Source organism: Pelmatolapia mariae, linkage group LG12, assembly GCF_036321145.2.
Source record: "Pelmatolapia mariae isolate MD_Pm_ZW linkage group LG12, Pm_UMD_F_2, whole genome shotgun sequence".
Lineage (NCBI taxonomy): Eukaryota > Metazoa > Chordata > Actinopteri > Cichliformes > Cichlidae > Pelmatolapia > Pelmatolapia mariae.
In genome coordinates, this window is record NC_086237.1 from 12,093,910 (window position 1) to 12,113,898 (window position 19,989).

Genomic DNA, 19,989 nt, shown 5'->3' on the forward strand with positions numbered 1-19,989 from the left:
TTTATTCAGGCTAGAAGAAATCAGGAAGAAACAAGATTCCATTCAGGTTTTTCCCCCTCTCCACTCTTAAGCCACTTTCACATATGTTGGAAAAACCAAATTGGAAGATTATTATTGGAACAGTCGTCCTTGCTCGTATGCAGCACACCTGTGCTATTCTCACACAGCTGCAAATCGGCACAACAGGACATCACACGGACTTTGTACTAAGGAGTTGGCTGATCATAAACCTTTTAATGCTTTAGAATTGATTAAGTATGATCTATAAGTTAACTGCGTACACCCTTTCACATCTTTTCCTTTCTCCCACCTCCTTCTCCTCTCCTGACCTTTTTCCAATCTAAGGGTAAACACTGTGGTTTCAATTAACTGCTGGGAAAATGTTTCATCATCTCAGGGGCTGCCACACTCACAGGCTCTTTAATGAAAACGGTCTTTTCACACTTCTTAATCACTTTTGTTACAACTCCCGTCCCCAGTAACTTCGGACTTCTCTAATGATGGGATAAATAACTCTGACCTTCAGTCATGCTGACATTTATATAACATTATTTCATAAGCCATACTTTACACAGCAGCTATTTCTAATCCCTGAACTACATTATTTCTCTTCCAGTGCTCACAGTACATAAAGTTGTAGTCAAATGACACCAATGCTGGAACTACAGCCTTGGACTTTTGCAGTGGGCAAACTTCCTACAGGTATTACACAACTTTTCACTTTTGTTTTCAAGAAACTAAATCATTCAATCTTATAAAAGGTCACAAACTGGATTTTTATTTTCACATTAAGTTTTAATGTGAGACAGATTTAGTTTTTATCCTTTCAGCCCTGGTGGTGTTTAACAGCCTTTAGATGCTACTGAAAAACTACAGACCCTTGTAGTATCTGTGCACACAGGTCAGAGAGCTCGTCTACGAATGGTGATGCTATTTTTCAGAGATTCGAATTATCATTGGACTGTGATATCTGCTTATTGAGCCATAATCTGAAAAATAACCTGTTCCCACACAGGCTAGGTCTATACCGCACGTTATCATGGTAATATACCCTGGTAAGAAGTGAACCGTCTTCATAATAATCCTAAAGTTACATAGTTAAGCTCAAATCCTGCTTCGTAGCTCAGGTCTCTGTTATATCGGCCATCTGCTTTCACAGAACAATTTTGGACAAACCTGATGTACTCTGACTGCCCAGCAACAAATTAGCAGACACAAAAAGTACAGCATTTAACTGCTATTAGTCACTGTCGGGCATGTTGTGTTACTTATTCACATCTGAAGCTTTTAGTATCTTTAAAAAGTTGACTCAAAACATGCATCAGACAGCCCTCTAATCACAACCGCTGTCAAAATAAAATGCCCTTGCTCTCTTGTCTCCTCTTTTCTTCTTTTTCTAGCATACGCACACACACACACGCACACATCCACACATAAACAAGATTAATCATTGCCCACTGCCAGGTCCAGCATGCTCCCTGTATTGACCTCTCCCTGCCTGACATCAGATCGGGACTGGGATACACATGTAATCTCCCATATCTCCCTCAGCCTTGGGAGCTGCTCTCGCTCCCTCATTGCAAACGCCCCCCAGGTGACCAGCGGATGTGATGGTGGTGGTGGTGGAGGAGGTGGGTAGTGGAGTATGTGCCCCAATCACACAAATACACATTTTCAAAAACAAACAAAGGCACCCAGAGGACTTTTACAGTCTTTCAGTAGCAAGCGCGTCCATCCCCGATGTTTCCCAGTGAAGAAAAAGTGATAAATGTGCTTTAAAAGACATTGTGGGTTTTACTCTAGTGATTAAGCTTATTATCCATGCATCTCACTGTTGTTATTCAGCTGTGTGTTGAGCTAATAAATGTCAAATATGATTTGTCTGTCTGCGAGCAAGAAAATGCCGGGGCCGCTCTCTACAACACGAACCCATACACTCATCTCAACTGTGCATGACATTTAGGCCTATAACGATAATTGCTTTCTCTGGAGTCAAAACTCTGACGGGAGTTGTTTCCACACTGTGTAATGAAATCACAGCACCAGCCTAGCTGCTATAGATCCTCAGCTGCAGTGTGGCAGCTTGGCTTTTACCCATGAAAACCCAGCCAGTGGAAAATATTAATTATTATCCTTGTAGCTCATCTACTTTCCTTTACTTTAGGAGCGATTTAAAAAAAGGCAAAATCTGCTTAACTTGGAAAAGCACAGCAATTAATTGTGATCTAGTTTAACGAGGGCCCACTTTGACGTGTTAATGTGGCTAATTAACAGTCAATCAGGAAGTGATATGGACTTTGAGTGCCTGCCACTAGATATTAGCCACATTTCCATCCAAAGTACCCAAAGCTTCTACTTACAAAAACTTTTTAATGTAACTAAAAGGTGCCTTGAGAACAATGGTTGTCTGCATTTTCACTGTTCAAGTATCGGAGTACATTAGATAAAGTAATCTGCCGATGTTGTGACAGGTAAATCTGAGCAGCGAGACGGCACTCTGGAGGATACAACCACTTTGGCAGAGGAAACTTGCCAAAGATACACACAACCGTGGTGAATTTTTGCAAGCTTTTTACCAGAATTGCCTGTGAGGTGGCAGAGTTAGCCGGGGTGAAATGTTGCAATTAGACTACTCAACCAATCAGCACAGCAAGCCCCACACCCAAAGTTGATGAACTCTGAGAAAGTACAGCTGCAGAGCGGTGACTTTCAAGGCAATAAATCAATTTCCACAAACTTTATTTTAGATGCTGGTCCCTCCAAAGGTTCCTGCTGTAAGTTAAGTGGCTGGTAATGAAGGTGCTGATGTGTTAATACCACATAGGGGTGTTTAACAAGGGCATGTGAATTCCACAGACACCACGGACACTTTACCGCAGAGTAATGTACTGTACTGACATACACATGAGCAAATATACATCTTTTCCTAACTCGATGAGGTTTGTACTGCAGGCTAATTTGCTTTTATGACAGTCAACTGCCTGTTACTGCCAAATACCAACAGCAGAGAGGCTATGCCTGCACGCACACACACACACACACACACACACACACACACACACACACACACACACACACACACACACACACACACACAATCTACTGCATGAACCACATGACAAATCTGGGAATGACGCCCCCTGCAATGTTACCTAACATCATGTCAGTTTGTACAATGCATTAGACGACAGAGAAGAGAGAATAAGAGTCTTTTAATATTTGACTATGATCAATAAATAATAATCAGTTTGTGAATTCACAGACTGAAATTAAGGCTTCAAGCAACCATGTTTTCCCAGTAACCACACTGATTCAAGTTCTCAAGTAACAGCTAAAGACATCTCATACGCAAACTTTGTGTGTTGCTGACAAACATTTTCTACAATAGTCCAGGGTGGAAACAATGTGGCTTCTAGTTATTATGTGAAAAGAAATCCTTTGGGTAAGGGTAGGGTCGACTTTCCTAATCTTTTGAATGTAGTCAACCTAAATCAGGAAGCTATAATATGCCAGCTTGTTACTTTTCCACTGTGTAAATACTTGGCAACTGTATTAGCAGAAAGTTTGCTGTAAACAATGTGGCTTATCATGAATGATTAACATGATTAACATTGCAGGGAGATGGTCAGCACCTCGGCAGCTGCTAATTAAGTCATTATATCTTGTTGGCACAAACAATAAAAGCTTTAAAAAAAACTTTGAAAACTGAAATGTTCAAGAGGACCTAAGTCCCATTGTTTTTGTTTTTTTTAAACCAGAACCAGAAAAAACTCTGGGAAGTTACTGGTCAGAGCCAAGAATTTTTTTAAATCAAATTACCTGGCAGAGCTGCTATACCTGTGTTTACTGTTTAAATTTGTGAGCCTTAGACTTCAGTCACACAAGACTAGAAACTGGTCGGTGACTTCCTGAACCCCAGTTTCACACAAGAGACTGCCAGCAACCTTCAGAAACGACTTTCCAACCAGTCCTGGAATGCAACCAGCAGTGGGCAGGGGATCACTGTGTGGTCTGTAGGCTTGTTGACTGATGCTTTAGCAATCAGTTTCAGAGCAACTGCCACCACCTACAACTGGATAGGGAATACACATGTTTCCTTCATGACTGGTGGTTGCCAGATGATCAGTAAAGCGCCATTTCTATGAGGTACTCATCAACATTGGTTGCTAGGTGGAAGTACCTGGTACCAGGTACTTTTTTAGTATCCTAAGTTTGCTCAGTTGAGCTGAAAATATGACGTCAACAGACTGTATTCCACTGATTGGTCAAGGTATGACGCCACTGGATGAGTCATGAACGACACCTTCACAAGAATCAAACCCACCATTTTTGCAACCCGGCAACAAATGAAATGGTTAGACACAAACCTGCACTGTGGTCCAACAACAAGGTGCATCCATCGGCTTACCATCACCTCATGTTGTGTCACACACAAATGACATCATGAGACTTGAGCCACGTTGCTATAACAACAGCACCCACACTGAACAAACATGATGTAAAAGAAGATGCTGTCCATCCACTCCTAAGGTGCACTGTCAGAAATAACTTTGAGCACAGAGCAATTCAACATATTTAACAATAGATGATTTTCAGCTGCAAACTTGGTAGAGCTCAGTATACACTCAGAGGCTGTTTATTGCCTGTTGTGCCTCAGTGCATTGTCACAGCATTTAACAAAAAAAAGGGCTTACAGAATTGATGCTCTCACAAGCTGCAAACAATCAACCGTCCCACTGGAGGCACAAAACCATCAAACAAAGCTAGCTCAACAGCCAGCTAGCCGAGAGCCTCTTTCTCACTCAAAGGCCTCCCACACTCTTGTTGACCACCACAGAAATGACCTGCCCCCACCCAACCCAACCACTCACTCACTAGATGAGATATTCTATATAGATGTAGCGTTAAAATGTTTTGCTCACAAAGGCCTACCTTTTGACGGCTCTGTGCGCTTAGGCAGATCCAATGTGTCGTAGCTTTTGTCATTCTCACAGTTTTTTCTGCCTGGAGGAGAGGAAGGAAACGAGGACGTCAGTGTCAGACAACTGGATATTGAAAAGAGACCCCAGGGTTATGCTGAGGATGATGTCAAAATCTTTGGACCGTAGGGGCAGAAAATGCATCTCAAACAACAAATAACGCACAAGTGTTTAAATGTACACACAGTACAGAGATGTAGCAACATGATATGTACAAACACTCCCTGCTAGCTAAACTACTTCCCTTCAGGAAATAATTGACATCAGTTGTCTAAATCCAGGTTGAAGGATAGAGGATTTTATTTTGAACAAATAAAGTTGGTGTTAGTTGTCTCCTCCAAACAGTTATATATGATTTATTTAAAGAAAAGTTTATAAAAAATATTCTAAATGCAAGTCAATGGAAAATTTTATTTCTATATTTCAAGCTTGGCCATAAATGCTCAGCTTTTATAAAGTGTTTCACATTTCATAAGTCATCATTCTGTTAAAGTGACTTTATGTTGTTGTTCAGGCAAAGATGGCTTTTATTTCATTGGCTAAACAAGAAAAAGAGACATCATGGCTTCATCCAAGCGTGAAAGGTCACATGACTTTTACTACACATGGAAAAAGCTTGGCCAGCTTTGACTCCAGTGCAATGTAAATGCAGTTGTCACGGGGTCTGTGTGTGACTTTGCATGCTCCTTGCACACAGGCTAAGAGAGAGATGTCTGCAGGATTGTAAACAGTGAAAATGCTCGATTTGTATGAAAAAATGACATGAAGCCAGGTGTCAGATTCACAGAAATCCATGTCTGAATGAGGCTTTAGTGTTGCAAAACAAGCTGCTGGTAAGATGGGGAGCTAGTAGCATGGTGTCAGAATTTTCCCTCGCTGCCACCACAGCAAACAAAGAACCAGCACTGCTGTCTGAAAGCATCAAAAAAAAGTCTGCAACACCCAAAAAGCCCAAACATTCAAATCCGTAAAGAATCATTTACCTCTATATTTTTTGCACACTTAAATGTTCCAAATAATAGAAACTGTAGCGCACGATCCAGGCAGCTTTAATAAAGTATGTTTCAGCTTTAATTATTGACATCCTCAGAAGTTTCAAATCACATACGATCAAACAAATGCATAAAAAAACTGAGTGTGCAGCAGAGCTTGACATTTATGCTTAAGTGTACTAGAAAGGGGTGAAGAGTTCCAGTTGGATACTGTTAGCGGTGTTCTTCAAAGCTGTCAGGATTCATTTTATCTGGAGTCTAAAAGAATTCACACCAAAGTTCAATTTGGGGATAGATGTGTGTTGTAAATTTCCATTCCAGCATCTCTGGTTCGCTGGATTAGTCAAGCTCCACTTAAGAACACTACAAAGACAGATTTGTTGTTGACTTACCGGTTTTAGCACTCGTTTTACCTTTCACCTTTCTTAGAGGACTGACAAAAAAAACCCAACCAACTAATTCTAACAAACTGAGGAGTTTGGGACAGGTGGAAGTCTATAATGCTCAGAGCTACGGTCGGTAGGTATGGTAAGGGAATGTGTGTGGAATGAATGAAACCCCTGATTTTCTTAAGTCCTTGGAACTTTCTCAGGTTTCTGGAGGACACCCAAAACTACTTCTAACTATATTCTACAGCCAGGGGGAAAGAACGAGGAGGTGGAGGAGGAGGAGGAGGAAGAGGTGGGGGAAGACAGGGAGAGGATGGAGACGAGGAGAGAGCTAAAATGAGAAAGGTTGAAGAGGGGGGCACTCACCTTGATTAAACCATTCCTCTATAGTTAGCCAAGGAAGCAGCAGCAATGCCAAAAAACAAAGCAGGGAGAAGAGAGAAGAGCCATGGTGAAATAGGAGTGTGCTGTGTGTGTGTGTCTGTGTCACGAGGCTGTGTAATACATGAGAACAGTTTTTATCAGAAAAAGGAGTCATCTGTTACTGAATAGGAAAGGTGAAAGAGTAAAGAAAACTGAAAAAAATGCTAAATAAAGAGAGAAAGACTAAAGAAAGGAAAGGGTGCTTTGTATAGATAGCAAGCCATTAGCAGTTCATAGATGGTCTCTGGGACCCATGGGGATAGATTTTAAGGTGTGTGGAGGGCAGTAAAAGACAGAGAAAAGTGTCAGATATAAAGAAAAATGAGAAAGGGGTTTTTAGATAAGTTAGCAAGCAAGAAAGAGAGAAAAGAATTAAAAAAAGGAAAAGGGAAAGACTTTAAAAAACATTAAGTATCAGCTTTAAGAAGGCAGGTGAAATACACATAAAACAGCAGAGACTGCAGCAGCATTTGCAGTGCTAAATTAAAATCACTGCGTGGGAGGGGGAGAAAAGTACTCAAAGAGATTGAAGAAAGAGCCAACAATCAGGCTGTCTATTAGCCAAAACAAAGCACGAGTGCGTGCTGATTATCATGTCATATTTTAAAACAAATGCAACACTAAACGGAAGAAGAGGCCAAACTTAGCCTACTGCTGTACAGTCTGAAGGCTGTACAGCAGCTAAACGCGTCCCATTATTCACTTTGCACGTGTGTTTACACGTCGGAAAGCATCCGAGCGGTTAACTGGCTTCTTTATTAATCTCTATACACGTTAAGCATTGTGTTGTCCTGAACCCTAAACTAATGTGGTTCTCCAAAGAGCCATTAGAAGTCAGGGGTCACTGGCTGGTAGTCACATCTCATTGGCTGACTGATTAATGGCGGCCATTACTGTTGTACAGCTGGGCGATAACGGCATCATTTAGATAACAGTCACAGGAGAACACTGATTAAGACTTCTGAAGCAACACATGCATTAAGAGCTGTTGTGTCGCTGTGAGTAACTCCTTTATTTGCACACATTTGTACTGAGAGTTAGATCATCCATGCATCTGTATCTTCTACTAACTGGATAGCTGTGATTGTTTGGTTACAGTGTTTTCATCTCCTCTGTTCATCCTCCCTCTCACCTTTGGCCTTCTTGCCTCCGAAGCAGCCAGCATCATCTTTCTTCTTCCTTTGTGGTCCCGCTGAACCAGGGGCTTGTAGCGCCGACGGGTCCTGGTACTTTTCGGCCCCTGGCACCTCTTTGTGTACGTGATAGGACAGATTCCTCATAATACAAACACAATTCTCCACAGACTGTGAAACAAAGACAGGAAAATTACCAGCTACATTCATCACAGGAATACTGAACAGCATAAATTCATAAGAACACTACAGCAACAACCTGCTATTAGAATGAGCTCATTCTGAATCCATGATAGTGGATGACCCGGATGTTGTCTCACCTTGTTGTCCATGTCCTTCTTCCCTACAGCTGATTGAAGAGCGTGCAGCAAAGCGTCCACCAATCCCTCACATTCCCTCAGTCTGCGCCGAGCCTCTGCCCCGTCTGAGCTCACATTTCTACAGAAACAAAGTAATACACATCAAGCTTAGGAGGCGTGCATAGACAAAGATTTGCCTGAGGAACTGAATGAAAATTTGACCAATAGGGGTTTTTTTTAAAATTGGAATAATCACAAGTCAATAGTTTGTGCTAAAAGTAATTATAAAATTATCCATTTCAAAATATGACACTACAGTCTCCAGAATCCCATCTCATTGACTCTGGCTGGCATCCAGTGTGAAATACCAATAAAGCAGTAAGGATACTAAATCACAGTACAATTATCCACTGAGCGCCTGCTCTAATTATAAACAGTACTCCTTAACTACTATTTATACTTTCACAAAAATTAGGAAAGGGAAGAGGAAAAGCACTGAAGGCAGTGAAAGTGTTTTTAATAGTCCTAAAGAAGTGAATATAACAAGCATACAGAGAGGATGACAATTACAGCCAGATGTCTTACTGTTCAATAAAAGTGCCATGTAAACCCATATCAGTCTTCCCCAGCCGTGTGATTTTTAGAGTTTCCATGTGACCCACGGCCTCCATCCTCTCTGTCTGCCTCAGAAGTACAATGCAATAAAGCTAGACAGCTTTAGGAATAATCTTTAAAAAAATTATGAATATAAATTTCTTTTTTTTGGTACAAGGTGGGGGGGGGGCACCCTATTACATCACCCAGCGCCTTGAGCACAGCTCCTATAAGCACGGCAGCAGAGCTGGTGCAGTCTTCGTGTGCCTGTCTGACTGTGAAAGGGAAAGGATTTAAAGAGGGTTAAGGGATAGCAGGGACTCCCCCCGCTCCTCACCGGGGACTTCATTTATGAGGGCTTCCAACTCACATAATCCCATTAGCTGACCCCCAGTTAGGCCTTTGGAAGAGTGGCAGCATTGGCGAGGTAAGCAGAACTGCGCCTCTTTTTTGTGCCATGGGGACTGAAACATGTATGAGGTCTACCGCTGCTACAGTGCTGAATGGTTCATTTTAAACTGCAAACACAGTGGAGCCATTTGGGGTTTCTGCTTTTTTCTCTCTTGTATTTTGTTAATCATTTACCTGCGTTCAACGAAGTTAGTGAACTCAGGTCTCCGTGTAGTCTAGTGCTCCCCTTAGCTGGCAGTTATGGTCTTTGTCTGTCTAGCCAGACTCCTTCTTGCCTTGTTTTATTTCTGTTTCTTCCATCAGTCTCTGCAATGTGCTGCAACAAGCACATTTTAAATAAAGATTGGCTTTAGATTGCAGGTGTCCTGCGTTTGGGTCTTTCTTTGAACTGAGCATAAAAAAAACTGCATCAGGAGATGCTTCTCTGTTCAAAAATGATTAATTTACAAGTGAAAACATCCATGCACTTTAATCCCAGGCATGTTTTTGATGTGTGTATTTATGTAAAGCTACCATTTGTCTACTGAATCACCCTGCAGTGTACAAACTGTTAACTAATCCCTGGTTGGAGACAGTGCAGAAAGGATCGACAATCTCTACTTAACCCCATTCGTCTCCAGGTATTAAAAAAAGAGGTGTCATTTCCCCTGTACACAAATCTAGTGGCGCGCTCACCTTGGATTTATTTGACAGAAGTGAATTTGGGGGCAGACAGACACGAGGATTTATTGTCAGCTGTTTCATTTCCAGCAGTCTTTGAGGGAACAGTTGTCCTGTTGGAGGTTTATAGATGGTACATCTGTCAGTAGAGACAGTGAAGAAAGCTGCTGTTGTCTCTTTATGGACAGGTCATGTGGCACTGTGCTATTTATGGTCTATATGTACTAGTGATTATCGAGCTGTCCTGCCTTTTACAAACTGTTACTGCTTTACCAAAACTTTCTTTTTATGTGGGAACCACAGAAATATGTTAGGCCAGGTTTGACTGCCTGCCGTTGGCATTACTCATAACTTTGCTTGCTGTGACATTTACTCACTCATATCTGTATATCTGGAAAACTGACATGCATTGCTTTAACAACTAGCACCTGTATCCATGAATACGCCCGGTGTGGATCTGTGACGCTGCCTCTCCATCCTGCACAAAGAGTCACATCACACCCGGATTTAGCCTGGTCTGTTATTGATTATTTCCTCCAACTTCCTATCCTTCTTATTCGTTTTATTCTCTTTGATGTGGCTTCTGTGAAAAATTGACCTTCAGCATCATAGATGCTTGATGCATGAGGATGCTTTGGATATGTACAACAGCATATCTGGTGGTATCAGATGGAGTCGGAACATAACGCAGCTGCAGTAAAATTCAGGCAACAGACATCATTCTACCAATCCTAATAGCAATGTGGCAGCAAACATATAATTTTATTGGGTTTTTACCCAAGCCAACAGCTGGTTAGTTGGTCATTTTATGACTTGAGTGCAGACTGATGGTCTGCAACTACTGGATGAATTTAAATGCATGACTTGAGATTTAGTATACCAGGCTTTGTTTGTCTGCCACTAATCCCTTCTTCTAACTTTACCTCCCTCATCGGTTCCCATTCTCAATCCTTTTGTACCATTGTTCTGTAATAGAGGAACTAGAGGGAACAGCTGTCATATCGTGGGTGTTTTTAATCATTTGTTACTGTTAGAGAAAACTGAACCCACTTCCAAAGAAACCCCAGCATGTTACAACATTCGCTTGGAATGTTGCAGTCCTGGAATGACAGGACACCAGCAGTGGTGAGAACCTCCTAAGAATCTAAATGATTTCCATCCAGTGTAATATAACTGTTACTTGTATACACAGCTCAAATAAATTCAAGCAACACTTTAAAAACACATGAGATCTCTATGGGAAAAGATCATGCTGAATATCTAGACTGGGTAATGTGTTAGGAACAAAAACCACTGTTTGATGGAAATGAAAATTACAGAGGGCTGAATTCAAAGACACCTTTTTTTTTAAATTATGTGGCAGACTAATCTATTTTGTTGAAATGTCATCGCAGCAACTCAAAATGGTCTCAGTAGTTTCTATGACCTGACTATGTCAGACATGTTCCTAGTCATATCATCTAGTCAGGTTGTTTTGTAGTTCTGGTAGTGCTCATCCTGTTCCTCCTCGCACAAAGGAGCAGATACCTGTCCTGCTGATGGGTTGAGGACCTTCTACGGCCCTGTCCAGCTCTGCTGCCTGTCTCCTGGCATACACTCGATGGTCCTGAACAAGTGCCGGAAGACACAACAAACCTTCTGGCAATGGCATGCATTGTTGTGCCATCCTGCAGAAGTTGGACTACCTGTGCAACCTCTGCATGGTCCAGGTATCACCTCATGTTGCCAGTAGTGACACTGACACTAGCCAAATTCAAAACTAGTGAACAAACAGTCAGGACAGATGAAGAGTGGAAAATATCACTGAACTCCACCTGTAAAACCATTCCTGTTTTGGGGGTTGTTTCATTGTTGCCTGTCTAGCGGACCTGTTGTTAATTTCATTAACACCAAAGCAGCTGAAAGTGATTAACAACCCCCTCTGCTATTTAACCGACCACATCAATATCCCACAGGTTCACTGACTTGATGCTGTACTCTGATTAAAAAGTGTTGCTTTATTTTTGTTTAAATGTCAACACACTCAGATTTATAGGCACTCACTATGCCAAATCTGAGTTTATTGTCGTGTTTGGACGGTGATACTGTAGAATGCAGTAAAAAATACCAGAGTAAAATAATACTAAAGATGAAAAAACAAGACCATTTTCTTTTCTTTTTGATGATCAAGTGCAGTAACTGAAAATATGTAATTCCTCAAAAACACAAGGTCTTCTATTATTAAGCAGAAAAACATGTTTTTAGGACACTGTTGCTTCTGAGCGTGCAGTGGTTCTGCCCTTGTTTCTGATAGCAAAAATAAAAGGGACACCACAATGGGTCAGTGCCCTTATGAGAACGCTTCATTCTTAAAAGTTTTTAGCTCATCGTATGGCCTGCGTACTCCAATTATCTGAGAATTTCAGAATTCCGAAAACGTATTTTTTTTCTAGACCTCGGCGTGTCATATTTTACCGTTAGAAACCAAGAGAACGAGCGGGTGTGTTTTCAGAGATCTGTCTGTCTTTCAGTCTGCACAGACTCCATCAGCCCGTCAGTGTGTATATTGTGTGTCTGCTTTATCAGATGAATTGTGGGTGTGAAGGTCGCTTAAGAGTCATGTGGTCATCAGAGGACAATAGAGCAGGAAAAGAGTGGAGCAGCACTGATGGAGATGGATGAAGACTTGGCTGACCTTTGCTATCGCCCTGCAAGGTCAGCAGAAGCATTTGGGACCATATGTGTATCCTCAGCTCTGGTATCTGTCAGGTTTATCAGTGCTGATCGTATTTCTGATTCAGTGTATGGATTGAGCTTCTTATCTAATCCTTGTTGAGATTCTTGTGTTAATGCCTGAGTCTGTAAGCAAAATTTGTAGCAAGATTTAAGGTGCCAAAAACACTCTCCATCAACCAATCTCGTCATTTTTTCTAAATTATTTAGGATGGGAGGGTTGATTGTAATGCAGTGACTGGCTTATTTGTCGCACTGCTTCAGCTGACATTCAGCAAAGCAGGACTTTCCAGAATGCTGATTTCTTTTCTGTTGCCATAGAAAAATCACATGAGCAGAGTCCAAGTTGCAGAAAAATATCAACAGCAAAATATCATCAACAATAAAATGTCCTTAAGTAACAAAATCAGACCCTTTGAGGCAGTCACCACACGCTGCCAGAAAAGCTGCGATACGCTTTTGCATCGATTGTTTGAAACTCTCCTGGAAGATCAGATATATTTCCTCGATTTTTGTCTTGGTGACAGCGATTTAGAGTGCTATCTAACTTGCGGTTCCAAAATCTATTGTGTTGGGTTAAGAATCCTGCAAAGGCCAATGCTTTTGATTTATATCATTCAAAGAGCAGCTGTGCCCTATATATAGGGTAGAAATGTTTTATCACAGGATCAAGATGATCACTAAGTTCAGATAAGCGGATCAAAGGCTTTTATTTCTTATAGTTGGTGAATATTGTATAACCTTGTGTAAACGTGGTGTTGTACCAGAGCATTTCAAATGTAGAACATCATAATGCATAAATTTTCTTCCAAATTTTTAGAATGGATCAGTCCATAAAGAAGCAATTCCCTCCATGTCTTGGATGTTACTCACTATTGTAACCAAGTTACTCTTAGTTGGGCATTCACTTTTCAAACATTTACATGTAGAAGTATTTAAGTAGAATATACATGTATAAGATTGCTCACAGTGTTACATAGTTGAACCAAAAAGTCCACCTCTCTTCCCAATATAGTCAGTAGTGCCCTTATTTTCTCCCGCCAGCAGGGCAAACTGACTGTGCAACTCCAAAATATATGATAGTGGTCTGCCAGCTGTTCTCCACGCTTCTGCCAACACAAACCAGTCGTTTCACCTGTGTGTGCATACTTTAACATGGGGGTTATAAAATATCTTTATAGGTTCTGCCAGCAGAATCCTCTCCAAGCACCTGAGCTGGTGGAGGTCAACTGCATCAGACACATAGTCTGCCAATCATCCTCTGAAATGGAAAACTCAGACTCTTTCTCATACTTGCTTTTCAATTTATTACTTGCATGTTTTTTCCACTGACTTGATATTTGAATATAATCTTGAAACAAGTTTCTTATTTCTGTTAATAAATTATTAAATTGGAGTCTTTTGTATTTCTGAATTTTATCTTGTCATTAGAGGAAATGTTAATGTGGAAGTGTTAATGTTATCCCATCTATAGGTTTCCTAGATTTTCTGTAAGCTATGTAATCATCCACATGATGAGACTAAACAATAGGAAGTTATACCATTTCTACTATTTAAACCTCTAATCGATTCTTCCTGGTGTGAAATAATTTCATTTTATTATTAAAACTGAGTGGATACGCCATACCCTGCCTATCTCTGACTTCCTCATTAACCCTCTGCAGCTTGCCTTCACTTCTGTCGGTGTGTTATTTTAGCCAAACCTAGTGGAGAGCCACTTCTGGAAAGCTTCTGAAACACGCTGAAGTGGAATCTCAAGCATCCACCATCAGCTCCAGGAGACTCTTCCAAGCCGCAATTCCACAATGCAGCCACGCTCGCCAGGATTCAGTTTTTAGCTTTTCACAAAAATAACAATCATTCGTTGTATATACTCAATCGTTTGTCTGTTTTGAACAAGCAGCCATACTCCAGCTCTTATCTGGCATTTTATAAACAGCATGCATGCAAGCATACTGGGGGGTCCAGTACTGGCTCAAAATTGCATTAATTAAAAGCTAGAATCACAAAACACTTGCATTCCCGTTCTTTTACTGGAAATATTTCCAATTCAAAACTAGGTCTTGTTTTCCAGCCTTAGTCTTATTGTGTAACCCCCTCCACACACACACACACACACACACACGCACACTCTCAACACCACTTACAACAACACACACACACACGCCCTCTGTTTCCTTTTCACCAAGCCCACAGCGTAAACGCTGTAAATAAGCAGGCTCCTATCGACAGCGGAGGCAGGCCGCTATAATAAAACTATTCCAGTTTTTATTGAGGTGTAAGCTCTGTTGGCGTGAGTAAACAGATTCTCCCTGGCATCAGCACTTCTCCCCGGTGCACAAACCCTGCGTCTAAGCAACTGTGGGCTTAGTAACAGTTGCCATGGAGACACATTCTTGTCAGCTTGGCCTGCATCGAGGGTCAAAGGAGCGAGAGCGGCGGCGAGATATTGTGATATGTGACAGAAATGATGATATCAAGGTTGATACAGTGCGGATACAGTGCTGTGTAATGCACATTACATAGAAACAACACAAAGAGGGAATATCAGAGATAATGAAAGAAGTAAGATAGGTAAGTAAGGTCCACTGTGGCCTCCATGAAATATTCTATGACTTGTCTTTGACTTTCATCAACTTCATCAGAGCTTTCATTTATCCCCTCCAGGTTCATTAACGCTGTTCTTCAACTCAGCAGAAAATGTTCTAAAATTACAAGCAAGTTTCAACACTTTCTGTCTGGGAAAACTAGAAGGAAGCCAACTAACATGCAAAATACATTCTGGTGTTTTGGGTCTGCGCTGGACTTGGATGTTATATCGTTCTGGATGTCGACCAGCAAGCCGCAGCATCTACTGCGGGAGGAATTCTGGACTACAGTCTAGACAGGCTTGGCTGGCCCAGGAAGAAACGGCACAGCCAGGCACGAGTCGCGATTACCCACACACACATTCACTGTTTTTCACACTTTACTACAGTCTGTCACTCTGAGCCGAAGCCAAAATGAGTGGCCAAGGTAAGAGAGGAGAAAAAAAGAGAGGGGAAACTACTTGGAAGTTAATAACAGGAACACACTGTTGCACTCATGCTGTCCTCCTCAGCTGAGGACAGGATTTAAGAAAGATGAAGAGAAGTTTTGAAGGATTCTTTTTTTTCCTGATGCTCAAACTGCCTTTAATTTACCTGTTAGAGACAGAGCGGCACATTAGGTACTTTGCCTATGTGTTGCACGTGGTAAACTGCACACATGTCAGGCTAATAAATCAATACAGATTCAGATTTTTTTTTTCAATTTATGCCTGTTGGGCCTGAAAAGGCAAGAAAAAAAAATCACACCAGCAATAAATTTGAAATGACACATCAAGCCGAAGCTTCTTAGCAGTCTAAGGATACACCTGCAAGTGATTAACAACAAGAAATTAGCACTCACTGTATAAAACCACGAGCCAACACCTTTAAAGCTCATGTGGTGATAAATTAATTTGTAAAAGAATCTATTTTGAGTTGCCTTGCTTTATGACATAGTGCGAAGGGTAAAATATACATTCAACTTTAAGTTTTCGTAACCTTCAGCATGATTAGCGCAGCAGGCCTGGTAAATGATAAACTACAGTAGACTGAAAGATTGCACTAACTGCTACTGCATTGGTAGGACTGGTAGAAGAAGCACAGCACAGTAATGACAGCAGGCCAAGCATGTCTGATAGTGAGAGCAACATGTCAGCCTCCAATGACAATTTAGTACCTACGGGGGAGCCACTACAAAAGTACGTAAGTGGTTTGACTAGAAGAGTAGATGGAGATAATTATTGTGGCGGAAAAGGTTTTAAGCAAGTGGTTAAAAGCTTGAAGCCTGATAGAAAGAGATCAGAAGATATTTTTCAGCTTTATTCTGTATCATTACTGTACAACTCCTTAAGAGTTACAAGGTTAACTGAAGTGTTTAGCGGTTCTGTTATACTTTTACTTAACGTTTCCAGGGAAAACACTACCTAGGCTAGTTTTGTCCTTATATTTGACGTGGCTCTGTCCTTTTATAGAATGCTGTGTCACTGTTTAAATAAATTCATACATCACATTATATTCAAACTAACAAATGTAAGCCAATAAAGTATATAAGTCTGATTTTTAGGCTATTTTACCCACATCTATAAGTTACTTTGAAATCTAGTACCTCAGAGCAGCTGGAATAAACAGGACACCAACATCTTTACACTTCAGCTTTTCTACAGCTTTAACAAACTACACAAAGTGTGACTGAGCTTAAGAGATGCTCACCAATCATGCAGTGCCAGGCTCATGTTTCCTTAAAAAAAAAAAAAAAGGGTAAAAAATAATATAGTGAAGGTTTTTGCACTGAATTTTGGGGAAAAAATGTGACGTAGAACAGCAAATGTTTCTTTTTTATTCTCTGGGATTAATTCATGAATGATTTCATCAATAAAACGTGTCTAATCAGCACTCTAATAATTACCACTAAGGCACACAACATACACACCTATTTAATTATTTAGCATTTATCTCATAGAGCAGTACTGGGAAAATTACCGCTCTACCTTTGTGCCATCATGTAACAAAATAAACAGAAATATATGTCAGTGAGAGAAACCGGTGTTTTTTAGCTACTTTGAAATAAGTGACAATGCTTCTGTGGGTGCTCAGGAGTCAGCGGCACCCACTGCGAGCAACTGTGAGCACCCACAGAGATACTGCGAGGGAAAGAGGAAGAACAGTAATGTGGTCAATTCAAATTCAAGAATCCTTAACTGCAGTACTTGGTATTTTTACTTTGTTTTGTTGTTTTTTACTAGTTGACCTCTACCTCAGTACTTGTATGTACCTCAGTATGTTTCGTAAAGTGATATATTGTATAATACTCAAGTATAAATTTGTGTTAACAAAGTGCACTCGTTAACCAAGGCCACTGCAAAATTACTTCACTCCTAACAATAACAGAGCTGTATGAGCCTGTTATTCAAAGCCCCTCAAATTTGCCATTTGTCAACTCTGTTAGGTCAAAATGAAGTGACCCATTGTTTTAAGGCATCCAGTGAGCTTGCAACTTTTGCAACAAAGACCATCAGGGCCTTAAGAGTATCTGTATGTGGGAAGTTCAGAACTGAAACTTAACTTTATAAAAGAATGGGCACAGAAAGAGTCAAGAAGAAAGCTGTGTGAATCAAAATACTTGATCTAAGAACTGTTTCCAGAGATGGCAATAACTCCAGGTTATGGATAAAAGCTTAACATTCATTCAAAAGTAATATTTTTATTGTAACTTAATGCTAACTTCTGAATGGTGTATTTTTCCAACCATTATAAAGGAGTACTCTACAAGAAACATTCAACTGTCAGCAGCAACACTTTGCACTGTGGGCTAAATTTACCTTTACTCAGCCTTCATCACTTTAAGATTAACTTCATTTGTTTGATTATTTAAACTTAACCTGTTAAGTTTAGTCTTAGCTTCAAACTTATTAGCTGGGGTGGTCAGTCACCTGGCTAATATTAAAATAATAAGGGACAAGCACAGAAAACGAGGACAACAGAGCACTATTTCCCAAAATACAAGAAGTGTGAACGCACTGTGTGAACAAATGTAACGTTAGAAGTTTGCACTGTGTCAAAAATAGCCTAATGTTTTCCTAAAGCCACAGACCAAAGTCACCAAGCAGCTCTACTGCAGACACCAACATACTTTACATGTATAAGACACAGGCAGGCATGCACAGGAGCCACAGCATCTGCTCTATCATAAATTCTTCTAGGAGGTTATCTGACCCCGTCACAGGTCATCAAGCAGTTTTATATACATCACACCTGTCCACCTCTCCAACTGGTATCTTTGCAAACTGGTATCCTTGCAGAAACTTCTTGTCTTTCAAGACACTCTGGGAGTATAAGCTGCACTTTTTCTTTATTTGCAGATTTGTTTTTCTCCCTTAAAAACTAGGCGAGCAGTCAAAGTAACGGATTGGCTAATTACTTCTACAGGTAATCAACACGACTGTAAAATATCACCATCAAGTGATTTCACTTTCCTTAAGCCCCACAGTAAAATCTTCACATTGCTTGTCCTGTCCAATCATGAGTCTTACAGCCAATACAGATTACTTCCACATGTGGCGAAAGAAGGCATCAAGTCCATGTATTTGGAAAACTTCAAAAAGCAGATATGGCAGGTATTTCTGCACGGCGAATAGCCGGTGACTCGCAGTTTATCAAAAATATTTGTCAATTATTTTTCAGCTGAAAAACCAAAGAATTCAACTGACACATTGTTCCAGGTCAGAAACGGTGAAAGAGACACTTCTGATATGTTTGGAACAATTTTGGATCATTTTTTTATCCTGTGCACACATTTAGCCTCCATCTGTTTCTTGTTGAATGTTGAGACATTTATAAATATTAATGCTTGAGTCATGTTGAAATGACTAATAACATTTATTTTGATGGAAATGCAGCCGTTTGATTAATCTGATTTCTGAACTTTTCCTCTCGGAAATCTATTAGTCACCACAGAAGCTATGTTTAACAGGTGGATAAAACTGTAATAGAACTATCTTCATAATTTAGTTGGAGCCAGTAATCCAGTCCAGGGCGGATCCTACCTGAGACAGCCGGAGGTGTTCTTGAACACGGTGGTCCACTCTGCATCACGCGGCTTTGAGTCCTCATTGGGCTCATGCTCCCAACCCGAGTGGGGGATTATCACCTCGTTGGTCAGGGTTTGCAGGCCGTGGTTGATGATCACCATCTTCAGGGGTTCATAGGATGACAGATTCCACAAGGTTCCTGCAGGGGAGCACAGATGGGAGGAAAATGCAGAGACGCATTAAGAGGATAGCAATAAGTTGGTTAAAAAAAAGAGGATTATGAGACGAGAAAGAGAGGATATACGGAGGAGGCATATATACATCACATATATCTGCAAAGGAGAGAACATTTTAAAAAGAGATGGTGTGAGGGTGGTGTAGCTGACAATTTAAACACAAGAAAATGAAAGAAGGTGAAGCATGACAGGAATGATGTGGCAAAACAGGCCAAAAAAAAGAACAGAACAGAGAAACTGCACACAAACTGAAAGTGATGCGATTTAATAACAGCTGTATAACAGAAGAACAAAGAAGTCTACTGTCCAGGCTTTAAGACTGCAATCAGAAACACATTTAGTTTGGCAAAAAAAATATGTTTTAGAAAAATAATAGAAGACTGGGTGTTCATTATCCAGGCATGATACAAAATGACCATATTGCACTGTATAACCCCCCCCCCACTGTAATACTTTTATTATTCTTCCATGAGAACATAGCTGACTGCTACTTTGCTGTAATAAATACAAAGTTTACAGCAGCCATATCACTGTGATATTTCTATAATATCCTCATATTTCAACAG

The 19,989-nt window shown here is 40.6% G+C and overlaps 1 protein-coding gene and 1 long non-coding RNA gene across 8 annotated transcripts in view; one reads left to right on the forward strand and one right to left on the reverse strand.

The window, feature by feature from the left end:
• The window catches only part of arvcfb (ARVCF delta catenin family member b), a 256,754-nt gene that overhangs the window by 39,824 nt on the left and 196,941 nt on the right, over nt 1–19,989 (reverse strand). For 5 of the 7 annotated variants that reach the window (XM_063488911.1, XM_063488913.1, XM_063488909.1 and 2 more), the window contains 5 exons: nt 19,203–19,386; nt 8,237–8,354; nt 7,916–8,087; nt 6,727–6,744; nt 4,933–5,004 (listed from right to left, as the gene is read on the reverse strand). In XM_063488911.1, coding sequence (XP_063344981.1) covers nt 4,933–5,004; nt 6,727–6,744; nt 7,916–8,087; nt 8,237–8,354; nt 19,203–19,386 — 564 coding nt within the window. The remainder of the gene's footprint in view (nt 1–4,932; nt 5,005–6,726; nt 6,745–7,915; nt 8,088–8,236; nt 8,355–19,202; nt 19,387–19,989) is intronic. The other 2 variants (XM_063488912.1, XM_063488910.1) reach the window with 1 other exon arrangement.
• Nucleotides 9,083–14,161, forward strand: LOC134638920 (uncharacterized). Its single transcript, XR_010095297.1, has 3 exons — nt 9,083–9,236; nt 11,398–11,589; nt 12,446–14,161. It is a non-coding gene; the product is annotated as an uncharacterized LOC134638920 (long non-coding RNA).